Here is a 19446-nt window from a genome sequence, read left to right on the forward strand (position 1 = left end):
ACAAGTCTGGAGAGGATCTTTACAGTTCAAAGCAGTTTTCAGCCTTGATTGCCAAAATAAGGGCACGTTTTATATCTTCTGGAGGTTTGTTTCATCTCTGCGGTGCGTCGTTACTATGTGCTGCTTCCAGATTACGGTTTTTAACTGGTAAAATGATATAAAAAAAATCACTTCTTACTCTATTCTACTCCACTCTAGCAACGTCATTGCGATTTTGGCGGGGATACCTGAGAAAACATCACTACACTGGTCTAATCTGGTGGAAATAAAGGCATCAACAACTGGTTTATCATGCCAGGACATGAATCATCAGATAAATAAGATCCTCATGCTGTGTGAATAAAAGAATTGAATTAAAGTAAAGCAGGTTATGATGTGATGAACGTGTTGAGAGAGAGAGCGTGACTTCATCTTCATCCACCTTAAACATGAGAACACAGACACAAAACAAAGCCAGGTCACGGTTATAAATTCTACCATTACATTATAATCTATAACTCTGAGCTGGGTCAGCTAAAAGAAGCATCGCTGGACTCATTTCTTTCTCTCTCGTCTGCGGACATTGCCAAAGCCTGGAATTCACTTCAACATCCAGAGCATTCATAGATGTGCCCGTCCCTCGAGGAGCTCAACATGTGCCACTAACACATTTACCAGATCCATATTTCATAAAAACGCTGCAGTCGTCACATACACACATATACCGCAGTGACATTTGCCATTGAGAAAACTGCGCAGTTCAGGAGAAACCAAGAGATCGACACGTGTGTGGAGAGAGAGAGGAACAATAGGTTGGTGATATTATCGGTTTCTCTTTTTGTCCATGAAAAGACAAAAAAACAACAATTACTTACACCTACTAATACAAACACATCACTGACTCATGCCGCTGCCCTTCTAGACATTTGCTTTGTCTTTATTTTCATCATCTGGTATCTGTTCTGCAGCAGTTAAATATTCTCAGTGAACATTGTTCTGATCATTTTACAAAAACACTTCCTCTTTCCTCAAAGATATCCTAAAATTATTTTTTAGGAGACATGGTTGCTCTCAAACGGAAATCATCTTATGGTTACATGGTTTGTATGTATGGGCACGGATTCTGGACAGCACATGAGAGTACGGGGATAATTCTGGTTTAGTGAATGCAAAAATACATCCAGTCCAGTTTTGCCAGGTGCTATTTTCTCCCCAAACTGCTGGGGGAAAGGAAGAGTGGGGAGCAGTATAATAAAACCGAATCCAAAAATTAAACAGGAAGTTCAAATATTGCACTTTAAACCAGCTATTATCAATAAATTCATAATAACAATGTGAAAGGTACCAATGAACCTACAGACAATGAATCTGCAGCTGTCCTAGGCCTTAGAGTGAGTTTTAACGTATTGTTTAACTGTCTCGTCTGCTTCTGAAAACTGAAAAGTCGTTCAGTTTTCTCTCATGGAAAAGCCATTAAAATGCTTCTTGTGAAGACGCTGAAACAGTCAAATGTTTTGGCATCTTTGCTGGACAAATGACTTCATCTGCTGATTAATTTTCTGTCAATCATCCAGCTGGTTAATCAACTAATTGTTGAAACTCTAGTGACATGGGCACTGATGTACATTTTGAGTGACTCCCACATACATCTGCCATTTATACTCACTCATACAACAAATGTGTATTAATCCACAGCGGAAACTAGTCCCCAGCAAGTGCACAAGTTACTCCTGTTTGAGCAACATTTGCAATAAGCTGCAGCGCCCAGCTGTTTGGGGAAATTATGGAGCCTCTTAAAAAATAAAATTATATGTTTGTGGCCAGTTTTAAATGTTTAGATCTAAGTGCCACAGACAGGAAGTCCCCAGGTATTTAGATAGAGATCATTGATAGGTTTTTTTTTCATACGAAACAACAACAACAAAAAAAAATGTTGAAAGACTTATTGTCAATTTCCACTTTAAAGCTCTGCACTATTTCTAAAAATCAAGGAAAGACAACAATCGCTCAGATACATTGTCACCCTCCCTTCCCCTTTGGCTATGTCTTCAATAAATGCTGCCATCTGACACTGATGATATTTTGCTTATTGATGGTACTCTCGTTCTATAATTGATCAAATCTGTGACTCTGCTGCTTGTGCAATATATTTCTAATCATAGGAAAAAAAGTCACACTGCCCCCTTCATGATCATGTTCACAAACTGCTCTTGTTGTTTGAATGACCTTGCTAGACATAATAACGATGCCATAAATTGCACCAGTCTTTCTGGTGCAGGATTCAGGTCACGGGTCTCCCGAGGGAGGCGGGGCACAACTGAGTGTATGACGGGACAAGCTGCCCTGCAGACAGGCCACCTGCTGGATGGAGGGCTGCCAACAGATGACGGATACGTGCACAAGGGAAACACACCCTCATGTTCAGACACGCCCGTCCACACAGTGGACACACGGCACGTTAAAGGGACAGTTCACCCAAAAATTGAAGATGCATATTTTTCCTCTTACCTGTAGTGCTATTCGTCCTTTCGGATTGTTTTGGTGTGAGTTGCTGAGTTTTAGAGATAGCGGCTGTGGAGATGTCTGCCTTCTCTTGAATAGAATGGAGCTTGACGCCTTGTTTTTTATAATTGCAGCTTATCCGACAATATATACACCGATGTCGATATATTCATGAGGCTCTACGAGCGATCTAAGCTGATTAAGCTAGCCAACGTTAAAGCAACGTCACATACCGGGCTGTCGCGAGCACAAGCTTCTCATCCATGCGTAGATGCATGCTTATGGTGATACGGTTGAAAGAAAATAGTTCCTACATGCTCGCAACGAGATCTGTGGATAACCAGGTCATGATTTCTGGAAAGAGAAATTGCTTTTCAGTTTTTAAAATGTATTTTTTGGCACTTTAAGCACCATAAGCTGAACGCCATCTAGTTTTATTATATCTTATCCTTCTTATAACTCATACCAAAACAATCTAGATGAAGAAATAGCACGACATGCAAGAGAAAACAGATGTATTTTTGATTTTGAAAGAGATATATTTAAAGATATCTGTGCAACTTAAACTGCCACGTTCGTCACTGGACGTATAATTTTTATTTTAGTTCACTGGACATTACCTTGTGGAGGAAGAAGCTGGGAATATTCCCACAGCTTCTCCTTCTTTATTCCTCTCTCTCTCTCTCTCTCTCTCACACACGCACACACACACACACACACACACACACACACACACACACACACACACACACACACACACACATATACACATACACACACACACACACATCTAGTCTGGCACCTGCACAACCACATACTTGTGTGTGCATCTTGGCTCGAGCTCACATCCGCAGGCTCAGTGGCGTTCACAGATGTCTTCTCTTGATCCCGTAATAAAAAGAAAAAAAATTCACACCCAACGCCAGACATTTTCTACACCTCTGCTAGTCCTGCACTGCATCACCTGAAGACAAATAGCTGTAATCAGGAATAATACTAAAAATACAGGGAGATTTTTCACCTATAAACAGCATATTCAAAGCCACTAAATATACAAAGCCCAACACAACATGTGACATAATACGTTAATGCCTCTCCCTGGAGTAACTGGTTGACTGTGATCTGAGTAACGTCAGCTAGAAAACTGCAGAAAGATTCACTCTGTGAGTCAAAATAAACACAGTGAGGCAGTGTATGTTTTTAGCTCTCCATCACGACCGGCAGCAGAGCCTTTGGCAGCGTGTGTAGGCTGCCTTGTTCAAAAGCTGCGGCTCCAGTTACTGATCTGAACCGAGGCACACACTCGTAGTCCATCACCCACAGATATGATGTTCCCACACAGATACATGAGAGGAAAACACTAAAACTCCCACTCCCACCAAATCTGAAGCTTCTTTGCTTACACTTAACAGGACAACAGCAGAACCTGTCCAGCCTGAGCTCCTATCTGAAGACATGGCTAAAAATACAAACACGTGTCTTGATCTACGAGCACGCACGGCACACAAATCACTCCGGCTGGCTTCTGATCTGAGAATGATTGTTTTAAATGGCTTTCATTACAGCGAGCAAGCGAGGCTGGCCTGATATAGTGTGGCTTTCACCTATGGTGCAATCTATCGAGCTCTAATCAGATCACTAGTCACAAGGGCAAAGAGGCAAAAACAGAGAGAGCGAGAGAGAGAGAGAGATGGATGCTGGAAAACAGCCACATTGGCTCACTTGTGCAAGCACGTGTGAAAACAAACGCTCAGGCTTTTCTCACTTTTGCTGAGATTATCGAGTATATTTTTAGACTTTCTGTATCGATTTCTGTATGTAAACGGCCAGTTCAACCAAATATAGAGTGCAACTACCTGATATTTTCATTATAATCTCATTACTTTTTTCTTTTTATTCTATTTTTTTCTCTTTTTCTATTACCTACTATAAGATAATCTCTATTTGACTGTACATTGTATTGTACGCTCTGTGTATGTGACAAAAAAAGAGCCTTGAATCTTGAGTTTTCTTCCCAACAGGGGCTTATAAAGTCTTACACTTTAGGACAGAATTGAGACAACATGTCTCATAATTTGGGGAATATAAACTGGAAATATAATGGATCAGTGAGTTACACTGTGGGCTAAAACATGAGCCACGTGTTTATGACCTGTTTTTTAGCCTCTTTTGTTTACATCAGGGCAACTTAACACATTAAAAGTATGCCAAATTAGCTAGTACCAGTTCCTGGGTGCAATGTACCCATAAATGTACGGACAACTTTCACTGGATTACTTTGATTTAACAGCCTAAAACCTAAAATTGGACAACATGTCCAATGATTTCAGGGATGTAAACAGGAACTATAATGTCACCATGGGTTGGACTGTGGGCTTAAACTTGAGCCCTATGATTTAAACCTATTTTTGTTTAGATTATGGCAAATTTACACCATTAAAAATATGCCAAATAAGCTACTACCAGTCCCTGTGTGCAATGTAGCCATGGATGTACAGACAACTACCACTGGATTACTTTGATACTGAAGAAAACCTAAAAAATGGATAATTGTAAAGCAATTTCTGACTTCTGGAGAGTGCTTTTTCAACGATTTTCTAGTGGATTTAACAGTCTAAAACCTAAAAGTCTAAAACAACATTAAGTTTGCTATCATAGAGCATTAAGAAAATCAGGACACTCACATTCAAAGAGCTGGAACAAGTGACCTTTTGGCATTTCTGCACAATCAATGGCAAATGATCGCAGTCTAATTTCAACTAATTCTCTTTGTATGGACTAATCAACTAATCAATTAAAACTACACATTTCAGTTCTAAGCAAGATAGCACACACCCGACATTTTTGTTCCAACTCTCCTCTAGTACTTTATAACCAGGCAGCAGCTTCTGTGTTATTTCAGCCGCTTATTAAATATACATCTCTAAGTCTCATCCGTCACGTCAGTACAATACAAGGGAGGATTTCATTTGTGGAGCTCAGAGAATTTAAAAATGACATTGAAATGTGTCTTTCCAAAAACAGTGTCCTTGTTATTGAGGATAATCCCAAGACATGAGTGTAAATGAGTTTTTTTTGTTTTAAATAATCGGGACTAATTCTGCAGCAGAGAGTAGCTCTAATGTTTCAATTTGGGCGAACTGACTCTTTAATAAACGCATCGCTGCTCTGTTGACTTTCAAAAAAATCCCCTGATTGATTGAATGAAGGTTTAAATGAAGTTCAAAATAAAAATACGCACATTTGTGGGAAGCAAACACACACACACACACACACACACACACACACACACACACACACATACACGTCTATCACTTTATTGTTGCGTACATGAATCTGAAGTGAAGCTCTCCTCTGGTGCCACTCCCTTATCTGCAGTCATCTGGGACGACTAGACTTAAAATAATCTGACAGTTCAGATCTGAGTTCTGTTCACACAAACAAAAATACACACACACACACTTGCGCACACACACACACACACACACAGTGTACGCGGCGGGCCACTGGCAGCCAGCAGAGGGGGCTTTCTTTGTCTGACATTGAGACAGCCCTTGTTGGCTGGAGGTCATTGCTCTGATCAGTCACATTTAATCGTGTTCACATCCTCTCCTGCTCCCTTGTGTCAAGTAGCTGCTCTGCTGTACTTTAAGAAGTCAATGTTTTCACGCAGCTATCTCACTTGGCTGGATCACACACACACACACACACACACACACCAGATCCACTTTGTTTATGAGCACTTAAAACACTGCTGTGGTCTGACCTTCACAGCATGTCGGAGCTCAACACTACCTGCACACTTTGTCTCGGCAAACACGCTCTTGTGTTGCACGATCATCACTTACATTGGCACTTTGCACAGGGGTCTTTCTCATACTCGAGCAGATCTGCAGCACGACTACGAACGCTGGTGTTCCTCCGCAGTCCTCCACCATCCCGCACTCCTCCATCCCGTAGGCGGGCCGCTTCCTCCTTGGCATACACACCCAGCTCCTGGGTGTACCGCCCATACATCTGTGTTTTTGAAAGACAGAAAAAGACAGCTTTTATACAGGTGGTGCAGGTGGGAGGCAGTGAAAGAAGTGTCAGAGTGATGCAGCAGGTTTTTCAGTTAAAAGATGTATACAGTATCGGGTCACAGTAAACAGGGACAGGTGTCAGGATTTTCACTGCCTGCAGCTCCACACTGTTCACAGCTCGTCTGAAGCCTCTTTTAGAAAAAAAACACCCCACTCAGCTTTGACTCAACAGTCGTGTAATGACTTCTTTTCAGACAGATGAGCAGACAATAAGCTCCACCTGTCAGCTCCCAGCTGATTAACTCTGCAGGGCTGCCACACAATTGACTCCTAACGATGAGAGGCGGACTTCTTAGCAAACTACACACAATCAATCATGTATAAAGCCTGCGTCTGAGCCAGAGGTGCTGTTATTGCAGTTTTGGCCAGTGTGTAGCTCTTAATACCACAATGGAGCTTTTCCAGCGTCTGTTTAGTGTTGTGGTGGTTGTTGTTTTGGTTTGTGATGTTGCTGCCCAGCCTCACTGGATGCTGCCTGTGCAGAAACACCAACCACAACAGCCGAAGGTCCCTCCACCTGCAGCTCCCTTTGATAAATGCCAGGTGGAGCGGCATGAGAAGATCCAGTGCGGGACTGACGATATCACAGCCGAGCAATGTGAAAACATAAACTGCTGCTTTGATGGGCGGCAGTGCTACTATGGGAAAGCAGGTATTTGAATAGTTTCTATAGCCTCACGTGCAAATGCTACGTGACGAGTGTAAATATGCACGGCAACACAGTAATTCATCTGTTTTCCTCTCACCCAGTGACTGTGCAGTGTACCAGGGATGGCCAGTTTGTGGTGGTGGTGGCTCGAGATGCCACTGTGCCCCACATAGATGTGGATTCAGTCAGCCTGCTGGAAACAAACGACCCCTCCTGTACCCCTGTCGACTACACAGCTGCTTTTGCCATCTTCCAGTTCCCTGTGACTGCGTGTGGTACAACATTAAAGGTAGCGAGTGCAGTTTTTGCTTTAGCTAATGTGAGCACTTACATGGTTGAAGTCCAGCCTACAATTACTAGGGTCCAAAACCCAAAGTATTGACTTAAAAAGTGGCGGGGGAAAAAAGCCAGTTTTAGAAGTCTGAAACACCTTTTGCCATGTTATCGCTTCAACATTCTCAATTTTCTTGTTTGACTGTTTCCACCTGCAGGAGGAAGAGGGTTACGTGATATATGAGAACCACATGTCCTCTTCATATGAAGTGGGAGTTGGACCCAGAGGCTCAATTACCAGGGACAGCCATTTTGAGTGAGTCTGCATAAAATCAATCTCTCTGATTGCTTTTGTGACCCTGAGCTTTCCTGACATGTAAAAGTCCTCATGCTCTCTCCCGACAGGTTATTGTTCCAGTGTCGATACTCTGGCACAGCGGTGGAGGCTCTTGTCATGGAGGTGAATACGGTTCCTGCACCCATGCCTGTTGCTGCTCTAGGACCCCTCAGAGTGGAGCTGAAACTGGGCAACGGACAATGTCACTCAAAGGGATGTTATGAGGGTGAGTGGGTCAAGAGCTGTGTAACACCAGCTCGTCCAGGATCTTTGTTTACTAAAACTGGACCATTTGATTGCAGTAGAGGCAGCGTACAGCTCCTTCTACACTCCAGCAGACTATCCAATCACTAAAGTGCTGAGGGAGCCAATCTATGTGGAGGTGAACATCCTGGAGAGGTCTGATCCGAACATCGTCCTGAACCTGGAGCACTGCTGGGCCACTTCTTCCCCTAATCCCAACACCCTGCCTCAGTGGGACCTTCTGGTTGACGGGTATATAAAAACATGTCTCTTAAAACATGGTTATGTAAAGTTCTTGCATTATGTTTAACATGAACTCTTGTTGCTTCCAGGTGTTCCTACCATGATGACCGTTACTTGACCACAATGGTGCCTGTAGATGGCTCCTCTGGGCTCCTCTATCCAACGCACCACAAACGTTTTGCTGTTAAAATGTTCACGTTTGTGGATCAAAACACCTATTCTCCTCAGAAAGACACGGTACAATTATTCACATCAGTCCCTTTTTTTTTTTTTTTATAGTCCTTTAGTGACAATCTGGAGTTTCAATGACAAATAAGCAACTTGCAATCTTTTTCAGGTGTTCCTCCATTGTGCTACAGCAGTGTGTTATCCCAGCAGCACAAACTCTTGTGAACAGCCATGCCACCGGCAACGTGAGTAGCTCGTTAACTGTAATGCATGGTTTCAAGTGTATTGCAAGTTGTGTCAATCAGAGCTTCGTCAATGTAACAAAATTCGGGATTCCTACATTATCTTTACATGAATTTTAAATTTTTTTTAAAAACCTGTCAAATCTAAGGTGATTGCCATCCTCTCCTTTGCAGGAAGAGCTGCAGTCACTGAAGTTTCCTTGAGTCAGAGGGCTCTGGTCTCAAGCGGCGAGGTGATCCTGACTCCATCTGTTCCCAACACCAAATCAAAAAGATGACGAGCCACTGGCAGCCATTTCTGGCCGTGACTTTTAATAAAAGCTTGACAAAAGCTCATGCTTATTACGGAGTCTTGTCTGAATTGCTGTTTGAAGGTCGCTCGCTATACTTTTTTTGCTGACGTAGATTTTGTGCAGAGGCAGTGAAGTCGTGCAAGTAATGCAACCCCCTCTTCCTGTTTTTTGTGCTGAGAAATCACAAGGTTGCATTACAAATGGGCGCTTTGCTGCAAGTCATGCTTATCTGATAAATGTAACGGTAAGCTGATGCACACACTGGTTATTAGCTGAGAAAAATGACTTTAAAGTGGTATTTGTGCTTAACTAGCAGCACTAGTTCTGCAGTCCTGGTGGTAAGGGCATGATTCAAACCTTTATTTTTACCTTCTCAAACAGATCTCTTTCTAGCATGCCACATTAGGATGAGCATCACGACTCCTCCAGGCTCGCTGCTCTTCTCCCCCTCTTTATTTTTTGATAACAGTCCCTCTAGGTTTTTCTCTGTATGCTACAACTCGCAACATCTCTCCTCCACTGCTCTGCGCACCACCTCCCTCTTTGTCCCACTCCAACTCCTCCACCCCCTCCTCTCATTGAGATGGGCATCACGACTCCTCCAGACTCGCTCTTTCTGCTCGCATGAACAGGAGGTGCAGAGAGAAAGCAGAGCAGCCGTATAGCTTCGGTCTGACTGACAAGCAAAGGGATGGACCGTGCTGTCAGGATGCTCATCTCCCTCCACCTTAACCTCCAACCTGCTGCGAAGCATTTAAGCAAAACCCCAGCTATACATCACATTCAGACAGCAGCCTCATCCATAAGCCGCACTCCAAAATCCCAGAGGAATCGGCCAATAGGTGCCAGCTGACAAGAACTAACAGCAGCTGCTGTGTGGACATGCATAAACATGTCAGCAAAGTATGAATGTAAACAAGTTTTGCCACTGGTTAAAAATGCTGTCAATTAGAACAAGGTGGTGGATGCAGAGCAGACAGCAGCACGTGTGTCGAATACTAAATATTTGGGAAAATTAAGAATAAAAGTGTTGCACACTGAAAACTGGACAAGTCAGTCATTGTATTTGAACAAATTACTTTGTACAAAATGGAGGATCTTAATAGAAATAAGGGCATAAAATACAAATTCTAATACTGACAGTTTTTGCTTTCAAGCCTTTTGCCTACAACATTAAACACTGAATATTAAATATCTTGTGTTTGTACTGTTCAATTGAACTGGCAAATCATCAGCGTTGTACAAAACGTCAGAGCTATTCACGAGGTGGATTCTGTTGAGTTTTAAAGCTGCGATGACAAAGAAAATTGAGTAATGAAACTTAATATTCCAACTTTGTGGCACTTTAAATCCAACAACACAATCTTCACACCAGTGGTCAATATAATTTCAAAAACTCAGGAAACAAGGAAAAAGAGCAACAAAGGTCCCGAGTCAAATCCAAATCAGAAATGTGTTTATATATCTTAAACATTGGGCAACCAGATGGAAGGAATATGAATCACTTTCATTATGTAGTTCGCCTACTTTTTCAAGCTAAGCGGCCACATTACCGCATCACCGCCCCGCATCGATTCAGACTGTCTCCAGTTCAGTCCAAGTTCAGTCTGTTTCCTGTTCCAGCAGATGAGTATTTGTCTCCGTGGCTTCTGCAGCATTTAAGTCAGCTTTTAACAAGTCAACACGATACACTCAGTGACCAGTGAGGGAGGGTCTACTACTAAAAGCTTCTGATTCTGTGATGATAGTGATTCATTGTAGTCAGCTGAAGATTCAGTAGGGATGGGTACCAAAAATTACAGAAAATGTTGTTAATTCTTGTAACCTTAGCTGCAGGCTGAGACAAACCAGCCCCTCCTTCCTCTAGGAGAGGTGTCTGCGGGCAGTGAATCACATCAGCAGAGGTATAAGGACTGATACTGACTGATGTCTGCGTTTTTCATTCTTTCTAAATTTCACTCAGCATCTTAATGTCAGGAATATCTTTTATTGTTTTGACATTTTAGGTTTGTTTCCAGTGACGTATTATTGAGTTTATAGTGATTTTAGTAAACATTGCTGTTGCTGCTTTAGAGACAATATATTTAAAACACAAATATATTACTTTTAAAAAGCAATAAGAGTATAAATAAATAACTGAGGAGTATCAGTAAGAGCAGGCGTATCGATTCTAATAATACCATCCCTAACATTCAGCGTTCAACATTTGTTCATACATGCATCGAACACCTAAAGGTCCAGTGTGTAGGTTGTAGTGGCATCTAGGGCAATGTAGCAGATTGCAGCTAACAAAATACCCCTCATCTCACCCTCCTGTATGGCGGCTGCTAAAACAGCAACAAACAAGAAAGGCCCACTCTAAAGCAAGTGACTGGTTTGTCTATTCTGGGCTACGTGGAAGTGCAACATGGACTCTGTGGAAGAAGACCCACTCCCTCTGTAGAAATAAAAAGCTCATTCTCAGGCAGTGTTTTCAATCCTGCTCTCTATGTTTGAGACATATGCCCCCCTGCTTCAAATTCATTTTTCATTATCAGACTTCAGGGGAGCTTGATAACGAGCTGATCATTTGAATCAGGTGTGTTGGACCAGGAAGACATTCGCCCTATGTTCCAATACCCATCCTACTGTACTATTTAGCATGCCAGAAAATGTAGTATGTCCCAATACAAAGTATGTGAAATGCAGGATGCCAAAAATACCAGGATGTCCTACTACATCCAATCGCAGTTTGCAAGCCAGCGCCCTTTTATGGCTATTCTGACCCACAGTCCTGTGCAGCGGAAGATACGTCACAGTGTGTCAAGCAAATGTAAACAGAGCAGCAGAGCAGAGAGAGAACAAACATTTCACAGCTCATTTGAGAAAATGGCAGAAACCGCAATGACACATGAAAGCACATTTAAGTGGAAGTACTGTGTTCCAAAATGTCATGCTAAGGCCTCAGCAGATATAAGAGCCATAGGGTTAAAGTTCAGGCGCACGGTCATGACAAAGTAGTCTGTCCCAATGTACTTCGTAAGGAAAGCTGCAGTACATACTAAAAGTAAAAAGAAAAAATATGTGATTCGAAACGTACCCTTAAATCATGCTGGGCAGGGACCAGGACTGAAAAAACCTGTTCAAATGTAACAAAAATAGATAAATGAAAACATAATTTTTATTAATACTATATTTAATTTCTGCCAATAGATCTTCATAAATCACTCTGAATCCAACACACTGCACCTTGAAGAACAGAACTGCCAAATTCAATACAAAAATCCAATTTTGCACACAGTTGGAAAATAAGCACACACTGAATCTGAAAACCCCACAAAATTGACAGTTTAGAGGACAGTGCCACGTTTTCTTCATCATGGTTGTATTTCCTAACTTGAATTACCCACATGCCCACTTCTAAAGATGTTTGACTAGCGATGTGAAGCGTGGAGGAATGTGACAGACATTCCTGGTCAGTAACTGGTCTATATTTCTATTTCTATTAATCTATTAACAGCCACACCATTTTATTTTTTTTCCCAGTATATTATTTGTTGGCAGCTAATTTTCATGCACCCACACATACAGTATAGACGCACACAAACCCACCACCAGCACCAGACAAACACCCACCACGACTATAAACGGGGCCTTAGTGTTTCTTTGGCCTGTATGGAAGCAATCACTGGCCATCTGGAGCACGGCCCCCTGGGAGTGCAGCAGTTGGGACCCTGTGGGTTAAATGAGCTGTTATCTGTAACCGGTTTACCTCCCACATGACCAATTTCTGCATCTACATTAGTCAGTTTACCTCCCACATCACAACCCGCTACACTAGTTCAACTCCCACAGGTTGCTGGTTTAATGGTTTGTCGTAGAAAGTGACGAATGCAGAGACTAGTGTTTCAGTTCGGTGCAAAATGGTTTCACAAGGGAAGAAATTACCAGTATGTATTGGCTATAAAACCTGGAAGATGATCAAACTCACATTTGTTTTATTAATTCAATTGTGCAGTCACAGACTGAAACTCCAGAGAGTCCAAATTTGCACACAAAGAAGAGGAAGCCTGAGTTTTGTCTTCAAGGGTTGTGTAAGTCGCAGCTGTCATGGTTGACTGTGATAGGCTGAGTCAACTGTCAATCAATCAAACATGACTCAATTTCATCCTCCTGAATATCTCCTTTATCTGAGCCATGGTTCAAATAGCTGCCATCTAGAAACAAATATGAAAAAGTGAAATTAACTACTAAGATCCAAACTTTTGCACCTGGTGAGAAACTGCAAACTGAGACTCTTTTTTGACATGAGGATGAGGATATTCAGATGATCACTTTGAGCTTTTATCTTAATATTTTCCAAAATGAACGAACAGTCTTCCTTCCTTCTTGCTAAACTTTTGACTGGAGCCTTCACTTCAATATTTCTGGGACTGCCCATTGCTCCGACAGCCAATTATTCTTAAACCCCAATAGTCCAGAAAATGTCCCACTGGACTGAAAGCCCATTTGTCCAACAGCATGTTATCCTGAAAAAAAAAAAGCTGACTGCTTCGAAGACCCTTTGTTCTGAAAATAGACACTCCCTGGAGTATTTTGCCCTAACATTTCTTGGTTAGGGTTAGGGTATGTTGTTTGGTGTAAGGGCAGAGACATCGCTTAATAAAACCCCTGCCGATTCAGCACCATACACAATACCGGTAGTCACTGAAGTAACAACTCCAATGAGAGTGTGTATTTTCGGAGCAATGGGCCTTTGGAGCAGTGGGCGTTTGTTCTCGGCATAACGGGCAAATGGGACTTTTTTTTTTGTCTCCTGGGGTTTTGGAACGATGGGCCATGGGAACAATGGCATGGCCCCAATATTTCTGCCATGGATTGTAAAGACAATATACACCATGAGACAATTTCAGAGATTGTCTTTTTTTAACCTGCCTGCATGGGTTTCTTGCATTTGGGTCCTTTTTTTGCAAAACCTCCCAAATACAGAGAAGCCGCACCAGGTTTGAGGTTAATGTCCTGCTCTATATGTGATGCTTGCTTGCGGAAAAACAAAACTAATGGGTTTGTAACCAGATAATTTGTGCATCTATTGTGTTTTTGTTTGAAAAAAAACCCCCCAAAGTATATGATTCCCAAATATACAGCCCTTCCTCTGCAGAAAAAATGGCCATAGGTTGTCCATGCAGGCAGCTTATCACGATCCATATTTACAGTTATTGTTACCTGGCGACCTATAGTGGCTGTTGTAACTATGACGGGAGCAAAGGAGGAAGTCATATGAAGTAGTATTACTGCAACTGTGTGTGTGTGGTGTAATACAGTGCGCAGCTGTACCTGCTGCACTTGTGTGCGGGAAAACAGACGTAGTGCCGAAGAAAAAGGCTATTTGACGGCAACGTAAAGCATCAAATATGTTCAAAACATAGCATACATTAAAACCGATATTTATTTTTTAGGTGGGACTTATTTTAGGTGCTATAATACGTCTTGCTACTCGTCTGGTATACAGCAGCACAATGCCCTGCTTCCTGCCGGCGCTACTCACCGCTTCTCCACACAGGGGGAGAGCTGACAGTCATCCACTGCAGGGAAGACATTGACGAGGGATAAGCACCTCATACACGTTTATTTTTTCAACACTTCTGACTACCCACAAGGGGCGCATCCTTCCAGCTTTCCTGCAGCAATTATATTTCGCCCTACAACACGCCTTGCTGCACAGGTTCATTTACCAGATTGAAAACTTTTCAGCAACATGGAGAGAGCACCACATGTCCACCATGTCTCTACTGCGCAAGACCCCCCACTTCACTGCCACATCACTCACTCTGCCACCTTTCTAAATCAGGCCATGTGCAGGCCTAGCACAACAGATGAGATAAAAAGTTCTCTATTATTCAGCAATTCCCAAGGCACTGCAGAATAATTTATTCACTGTGAGGCGACAGCAAGGACAAATATTTGACACTCTAATGATGAAGGGCTTGAACATCTACAACTTTCATCCTCGTTTCTCTTTAATAATACATATTCATAAGACGATTTTAATCTCTTCAAATTTTGCAGGGTTTTAGAGTGAAGGGAGCCATCACTGCGGAGAGAGAAAGATGGATGTTTTAGACCCTTAAACTGCTGTGTAGTGTTGTGCCAGTGTGATTACTTAAACGCGCACAGAGTGTGTATTGATGAGACCAGGGGAATAACAGGAGGACTAAAGCACTCGGGCTAATCTCAGCCCTGAACCCTCCAGGGACAAGATTGAAAATTGAATTAGAGGAGGAAGCGACAAATTTGACTCATCCTGCTGTCTACATTTGCATTAATATAGGTAGCGGAGGCTGCCTTTAGAGTAGTTACCTATGAGTCAGAGCTCATGCGCTCTCTCACACACACACACACACACACATACACAAACAGACGTCAGAATAAACATGAAAAACCTTGATGCTGCCGAGGCAGACCTGCACACGTGTGAAACCCAGACAAGTAAAAATACACCAACACGCTCTGATCATGTTGGGTCGGGCGTCCTGATGTCAGAGAGACCGAAGGATCAAGCTGCTTGTCAGATAAAGACTTGACGGGATGAGCTGGCTGTTTTGTGTACATCATGACACTCATCCACAGGGATTATGTTGCAACAGGTTTAAAATGAGTATTAATGGAGTCTAACCAGCAGGGAAAAAAGACACTAAAAGTCTGTCTGTGGTTTCGACAGTGGGTTTAGTTAGTAGGTTAGTAGGTTTCAAAAATGCAAAGCTGGCCAGGACGAGACGTCTAACCTGACCAAACACGTAGCCAAAAACAAAATATATCTAAAGCTGTAGAGTGCACCATGTGAAAGCCTGAAAGCCAGCTCCCCAACTGCAGTCACAGCTGATGTCGGCACGCCTGCAGCCAGTGCAGAAGAAGCTGAACCCTCCATGGATGACAAAACTTTAAGTGATATATTGACATCTTCATGGACATCTTTAGGTAATTATTTAATTAGTTGGATAAACTGTTGTTGGAGCTAACAAGGCTCTTTCCGTTAAGAGTACATTATCTGTACCAGATGCTTTTTAAGCCAAGCACTTGCTCAACCTAAAGCCTCGTTTCGATCAAGCAGCCTGGTGCAGTTCAGTTATTTTTGTGTTTCCATTATAAAATGTCATGAATAGTACCAAAAAGGACCGCTCCTTGCTAGCCTGTTTTTTAGTTATCCTTCTGTTGAGGTACCTGCACACTAATCCGATACTAAAAAGGTGGAGTTAAAAACTGCCCACCACTGATTGGTCAGTCTGTATAACCTGAGTCATCTTGTTGTGATGTAGGATTTCCCAATGTTCTTTGTTTCAGCAGGCTTTTGTCTTGCTACCTGCAAATCAGCAGCAGAGTGATGGTGAATGTGAGGAGAGCTAAGAAAAAAAGGCTGGCAGTTTGTATGTGTTCAGTCTGGCACTAATGTACAGTATAGGTCCATGTGTCTCGCGTGGATTGTCTCCGGGAACTCTGGCTTCAATTCAAACACATGCAAGTGAGGTTAATCGGCCACTCTAAATTGCCCGAAGGTGCGAACGTAAGTGTAAAAGGTGGTTTGTCTGGCAACTTGTTCAGGGTGTAACCCGCTGCTTGCCCGGTGTCAGCTGGGATAGGCTCCAGCCCCCCCGCGACCCTGTAAAGGATTAGCAGTAACGCATACTAAATTAATGAGTTTCTCAAGAGTCAAGATCAGTTTCTGAAAGGGGTTACCCCTGAAACAGAGCCAAGAAGAACCCCGCCTACATTTAAGATTACTGTATGGAAACACAAAACCAATCTCGTGTTTAGGTACAGTTACCACGGGTTACGTAGGGATTCAAAGGATACTGTACCGAAAGTACTTTGGGGCTGAAACTTAGGGCTTCGAAGAGCTTCCTCCTTTGAATCAATGCCGATGTTACAGTGTATTTGGTGAATCATGAGTCACCAAACATTTTTTTACAACTAAAATAACAAAAAACAGGTACCGTTAGGAATCGTTCCCAGCACCCAATTGTACCCAACTGTAGCTTTGGTACAACTGTAACATATTGCCACTCACACCGACGGCAGTGATTTCCATCAGAAGCGACAGCGTTTTGCTTAAGGACACCTCGACATCGAACCACCAATTCTGTGATTAATGGACGACCTGCTCTGCCTCCTGAGCCACAGCAGTCCTCAATTTAGAAAAAAAATACTGAATTTTTTTACTCTATTTGACAGAAGAGCTGAACCAAGTAGATGATCAACCAGTCAGTCAGTCAAGAGAAAATGAATAACTGATTATAATTATTTATAGATGCTTTAATAAATTATAGAATAACAGTGGTAGCCCTAGCTGATAGAATAAACTAACCAACAGGCTATAACGTAGTTCACATGATCTCCACACTACAGCACTGAAATACTGCTAATGTGTCAATGCATCTAAATCTAATAATAGTCAGTATTAAGGTCATTGATATAATATACAACTCCCTGAATTCTGAATTCTGGATTGTCAACTAATGTCTATTATTACAAAGCACTCGGCCCTGCACCCTCTGAGATGTTGTATAACAGTGTTCAAGTATAATGTATCCTCTAAATGGCAGCTATGCCATTTTGAAAATGTAGCTCTCCGGTTAGTGAACACACTCCACAGTGAGCGTGGTCTATTTTACCAGTCAAATGAATTGAGATTTGACAGATTTTTTTTCTGTCTGCAGCCTCTGCAGTGACCCGTTCAATAGTGCGCAGGTAACAGCACTATTTGGAAGTGACAGGACGTGAAATGGACTCGCGCCAGCCTCTGTGTGGGAGAACGGACAGAATGCTGACTATAAGGAACTAGACCCCCCTGAAGAGACAGCGCTTTTATGTGTGAGTGTGTGTGTGTGTGAATGTGTGTGTGCGACAGCGACAGAGGGAGAGAAAGATGCTGAGATACGCAGATATATGTATGATAGTCAGACTCTACTCAAATGTGTGAGTTTTCATCATAAAGCACAAGGAAAACTTCTCATGAAAGTTGCACCAAATGGTGGATGCACGGTAACATTGTGTAATTTCAAAAAAATCCTTCAAAGTGATGGCACTAAACTGCAAACAGCATGCCCATATTCACCAACCCAACTGGTCTGTGACACTTTACGCGGAACAATAGAAAAGAGAGAGGCAGCAGATCTCACAGTCCAGTTTTCTGTGGACAGAGCGCTTTCTCACTGAGACAATCTGTGTCCGAATGCTGCATTGTGCAAACTAACAGTATGTGCAGTCTCAGTACCAAGTAGGAAAAATGTTTGTGCACAAATATCCAGGATGTACAAGTCAGATATTTTGAATTTTTCCTTTAAATTCTTCAATGGCTGCCGATTCCTTGTCTCAGCGAGGGACTATAAGTCGGTTCTAACCTCCTGCATTGTATTTTTACATATTTTTTTGTTGCAGCAGCATTTCTTTAAATATTAATCAACCGCAGACATATGGGAGAGTGAGAAGTGGATTATCTCAGTGGTGAGTCTTGACAGTCAGTGCAGCAGGTTGCTCAGAACACACATTCAGAAAGCCCGGCAGCCTGTGTATTGTGTATATCCTATCTGCGGTGCTGCAGTGCCCTGTGGCGAGGGTTGGAAGGGGTGGGGTTGAGGGGAAGTGTGGGGCGGCAGCTTTTCCTCTTCAGGTGGATGATGACTTTGATCCCTGCGGCAGCCAAATCCTCAAACCTCCTGCTGCTGGAAGGACAAGAACAAGCCGTCTCTAACATCTGCTCCGACAGAGAGTTACCACACGCCCATTTAAGCATGTATGTGTGGGCATACAGGTACAAAAGCGTGGGTGCAGTGCACACACACACACACAAACTAAATGCACACGCAAGACCTATGGAGCAAACTTGCCCACGCTTCTGAGAGGAGAAAACACATGATGCACACACGCAAAACCCTGTGACACATCCAGACCTCCCACACCTCTTTTGAAAGAGCTTCAGCTGCAGCACTTCGACACCAAGTCAACACCGTCTGTCTCCTTTCTTTTCAATCTCGGACCTGCCACTTCTCCACTTTACCTGCTCCATACCTCCATCCCACGAGAAGCAGACGGCCACTGCCTGCTTTCCCAGCATGCACTGCTCCTGACAGCAGTTGTAGGAGCCAGTGACCCATGCACCGGCCCCTGGTTGCTTGTCAGTCGCTGCTCACAGGATCTCTTCCTGCATCTCCACACAGGACCCAGAAAATAACAGCTGCCGCCTAAAATACTGTAAAGAGTTCCTCTACTCTGCTCTGGTTATCAACATCTTGCTGGTTATAAATAGCTTGTTTATTCTCTGTTTTACTATTCCCTTTGGATAATGAGTTCAGAGAGGTTAGCGCTTTCTAGGAAATCTGTTTGGTGCAGCAGTGGCTGAAAATTTCCGTATAAGCGCTGCTGTGCTCGATATATGAACGGATATTTGCATATCAAATAA

General features: G+C 42.7%; 2 protein-coding genes across 8 annotated transcripts in view; one reads left to right on the forward strand and one right to left on the reverse strand.

Moving 5' to 3' along the window:
- clcn2a (chloride channel, voltage-sensitive 2a) overlaps nt 1-19446 on the reverse strand; it is a 51907-nt gene that overhangs the window by 25887 nt on the left and 6574 nt on the right. For all 7 annotated transcript variants that reach the window (XM_084369490.1, XM_084369489.1, XM_084369486.1 and 4 more), the window contains exon 2: nt 6330-6498. In XM_084369490.1, the coding sequence (XP_084225616.1) occupies nt 6330-6498 (169 nt within the window). The remainder of the gene's footprint in view (nt 1-6329; nt 6499-19446) is intronic.
- On the forward strand, nt 6906-9060 carry LOC311266859 (zona pellucida sperm-binding protein 4-like). Its single transcript, XM_084369461.1, has 8 exons — nt 6906-7215; nt 7314-7501; nt 7704-7801; nt 7891-8048; nt 8125-8317; nt 8398-8545; nt 8646-8721; nt 8893-9060. The coding sequence occupies exons 1-8, from the start codon at nt 6954-6956 to the stop codon at nt 8994-8996; spliced, it is 1227 nt and encodes a 408-aa protein (XP_084225587.1). The 5' UTR covers nt 6906-6953; the 3' UTR covers nt 8997-9060.

This window comes from Pagrus pagrus (assembly GCF_965226575.1).
Source record: "Pagrus pagrus genome assembly, chromosome: 12".
Lineage (NCBI taxonomy): Eukaryota > Metazoa > Chordata > Actinopteri > Spariformes > Sparidae > Pagrus > Pagrus pagrus.

What these genes read in the sequence shown, in the direction of transcription:
- LOC311266859 (XM_084369461.1), top strand. Translation starts at nt 6,954, where the DNA reads ATGGAGCTTTTCCAGCGTCTGTTTAGTGTTGTGGTGGTTGTTGTTTTG. An exon ending in CTCAAAGGGATGTTATGAGG is followed by an intron (nt 8,049 to 8,124) that starts GTGAGTGGGTCA and finishes ATTTGATTGCAG; the next exon opens with TAGAGGCAGCGTACAGCTCC. An exon ending in ATTCTCCTCAGAAAGACACG is followed by an intron (nt 8,546 to 8,645) that starts GTACAATTATTC and finishes AATCTTTTTCAG; the next exon opens with GTGTTCCTCCATTGTGCTAC.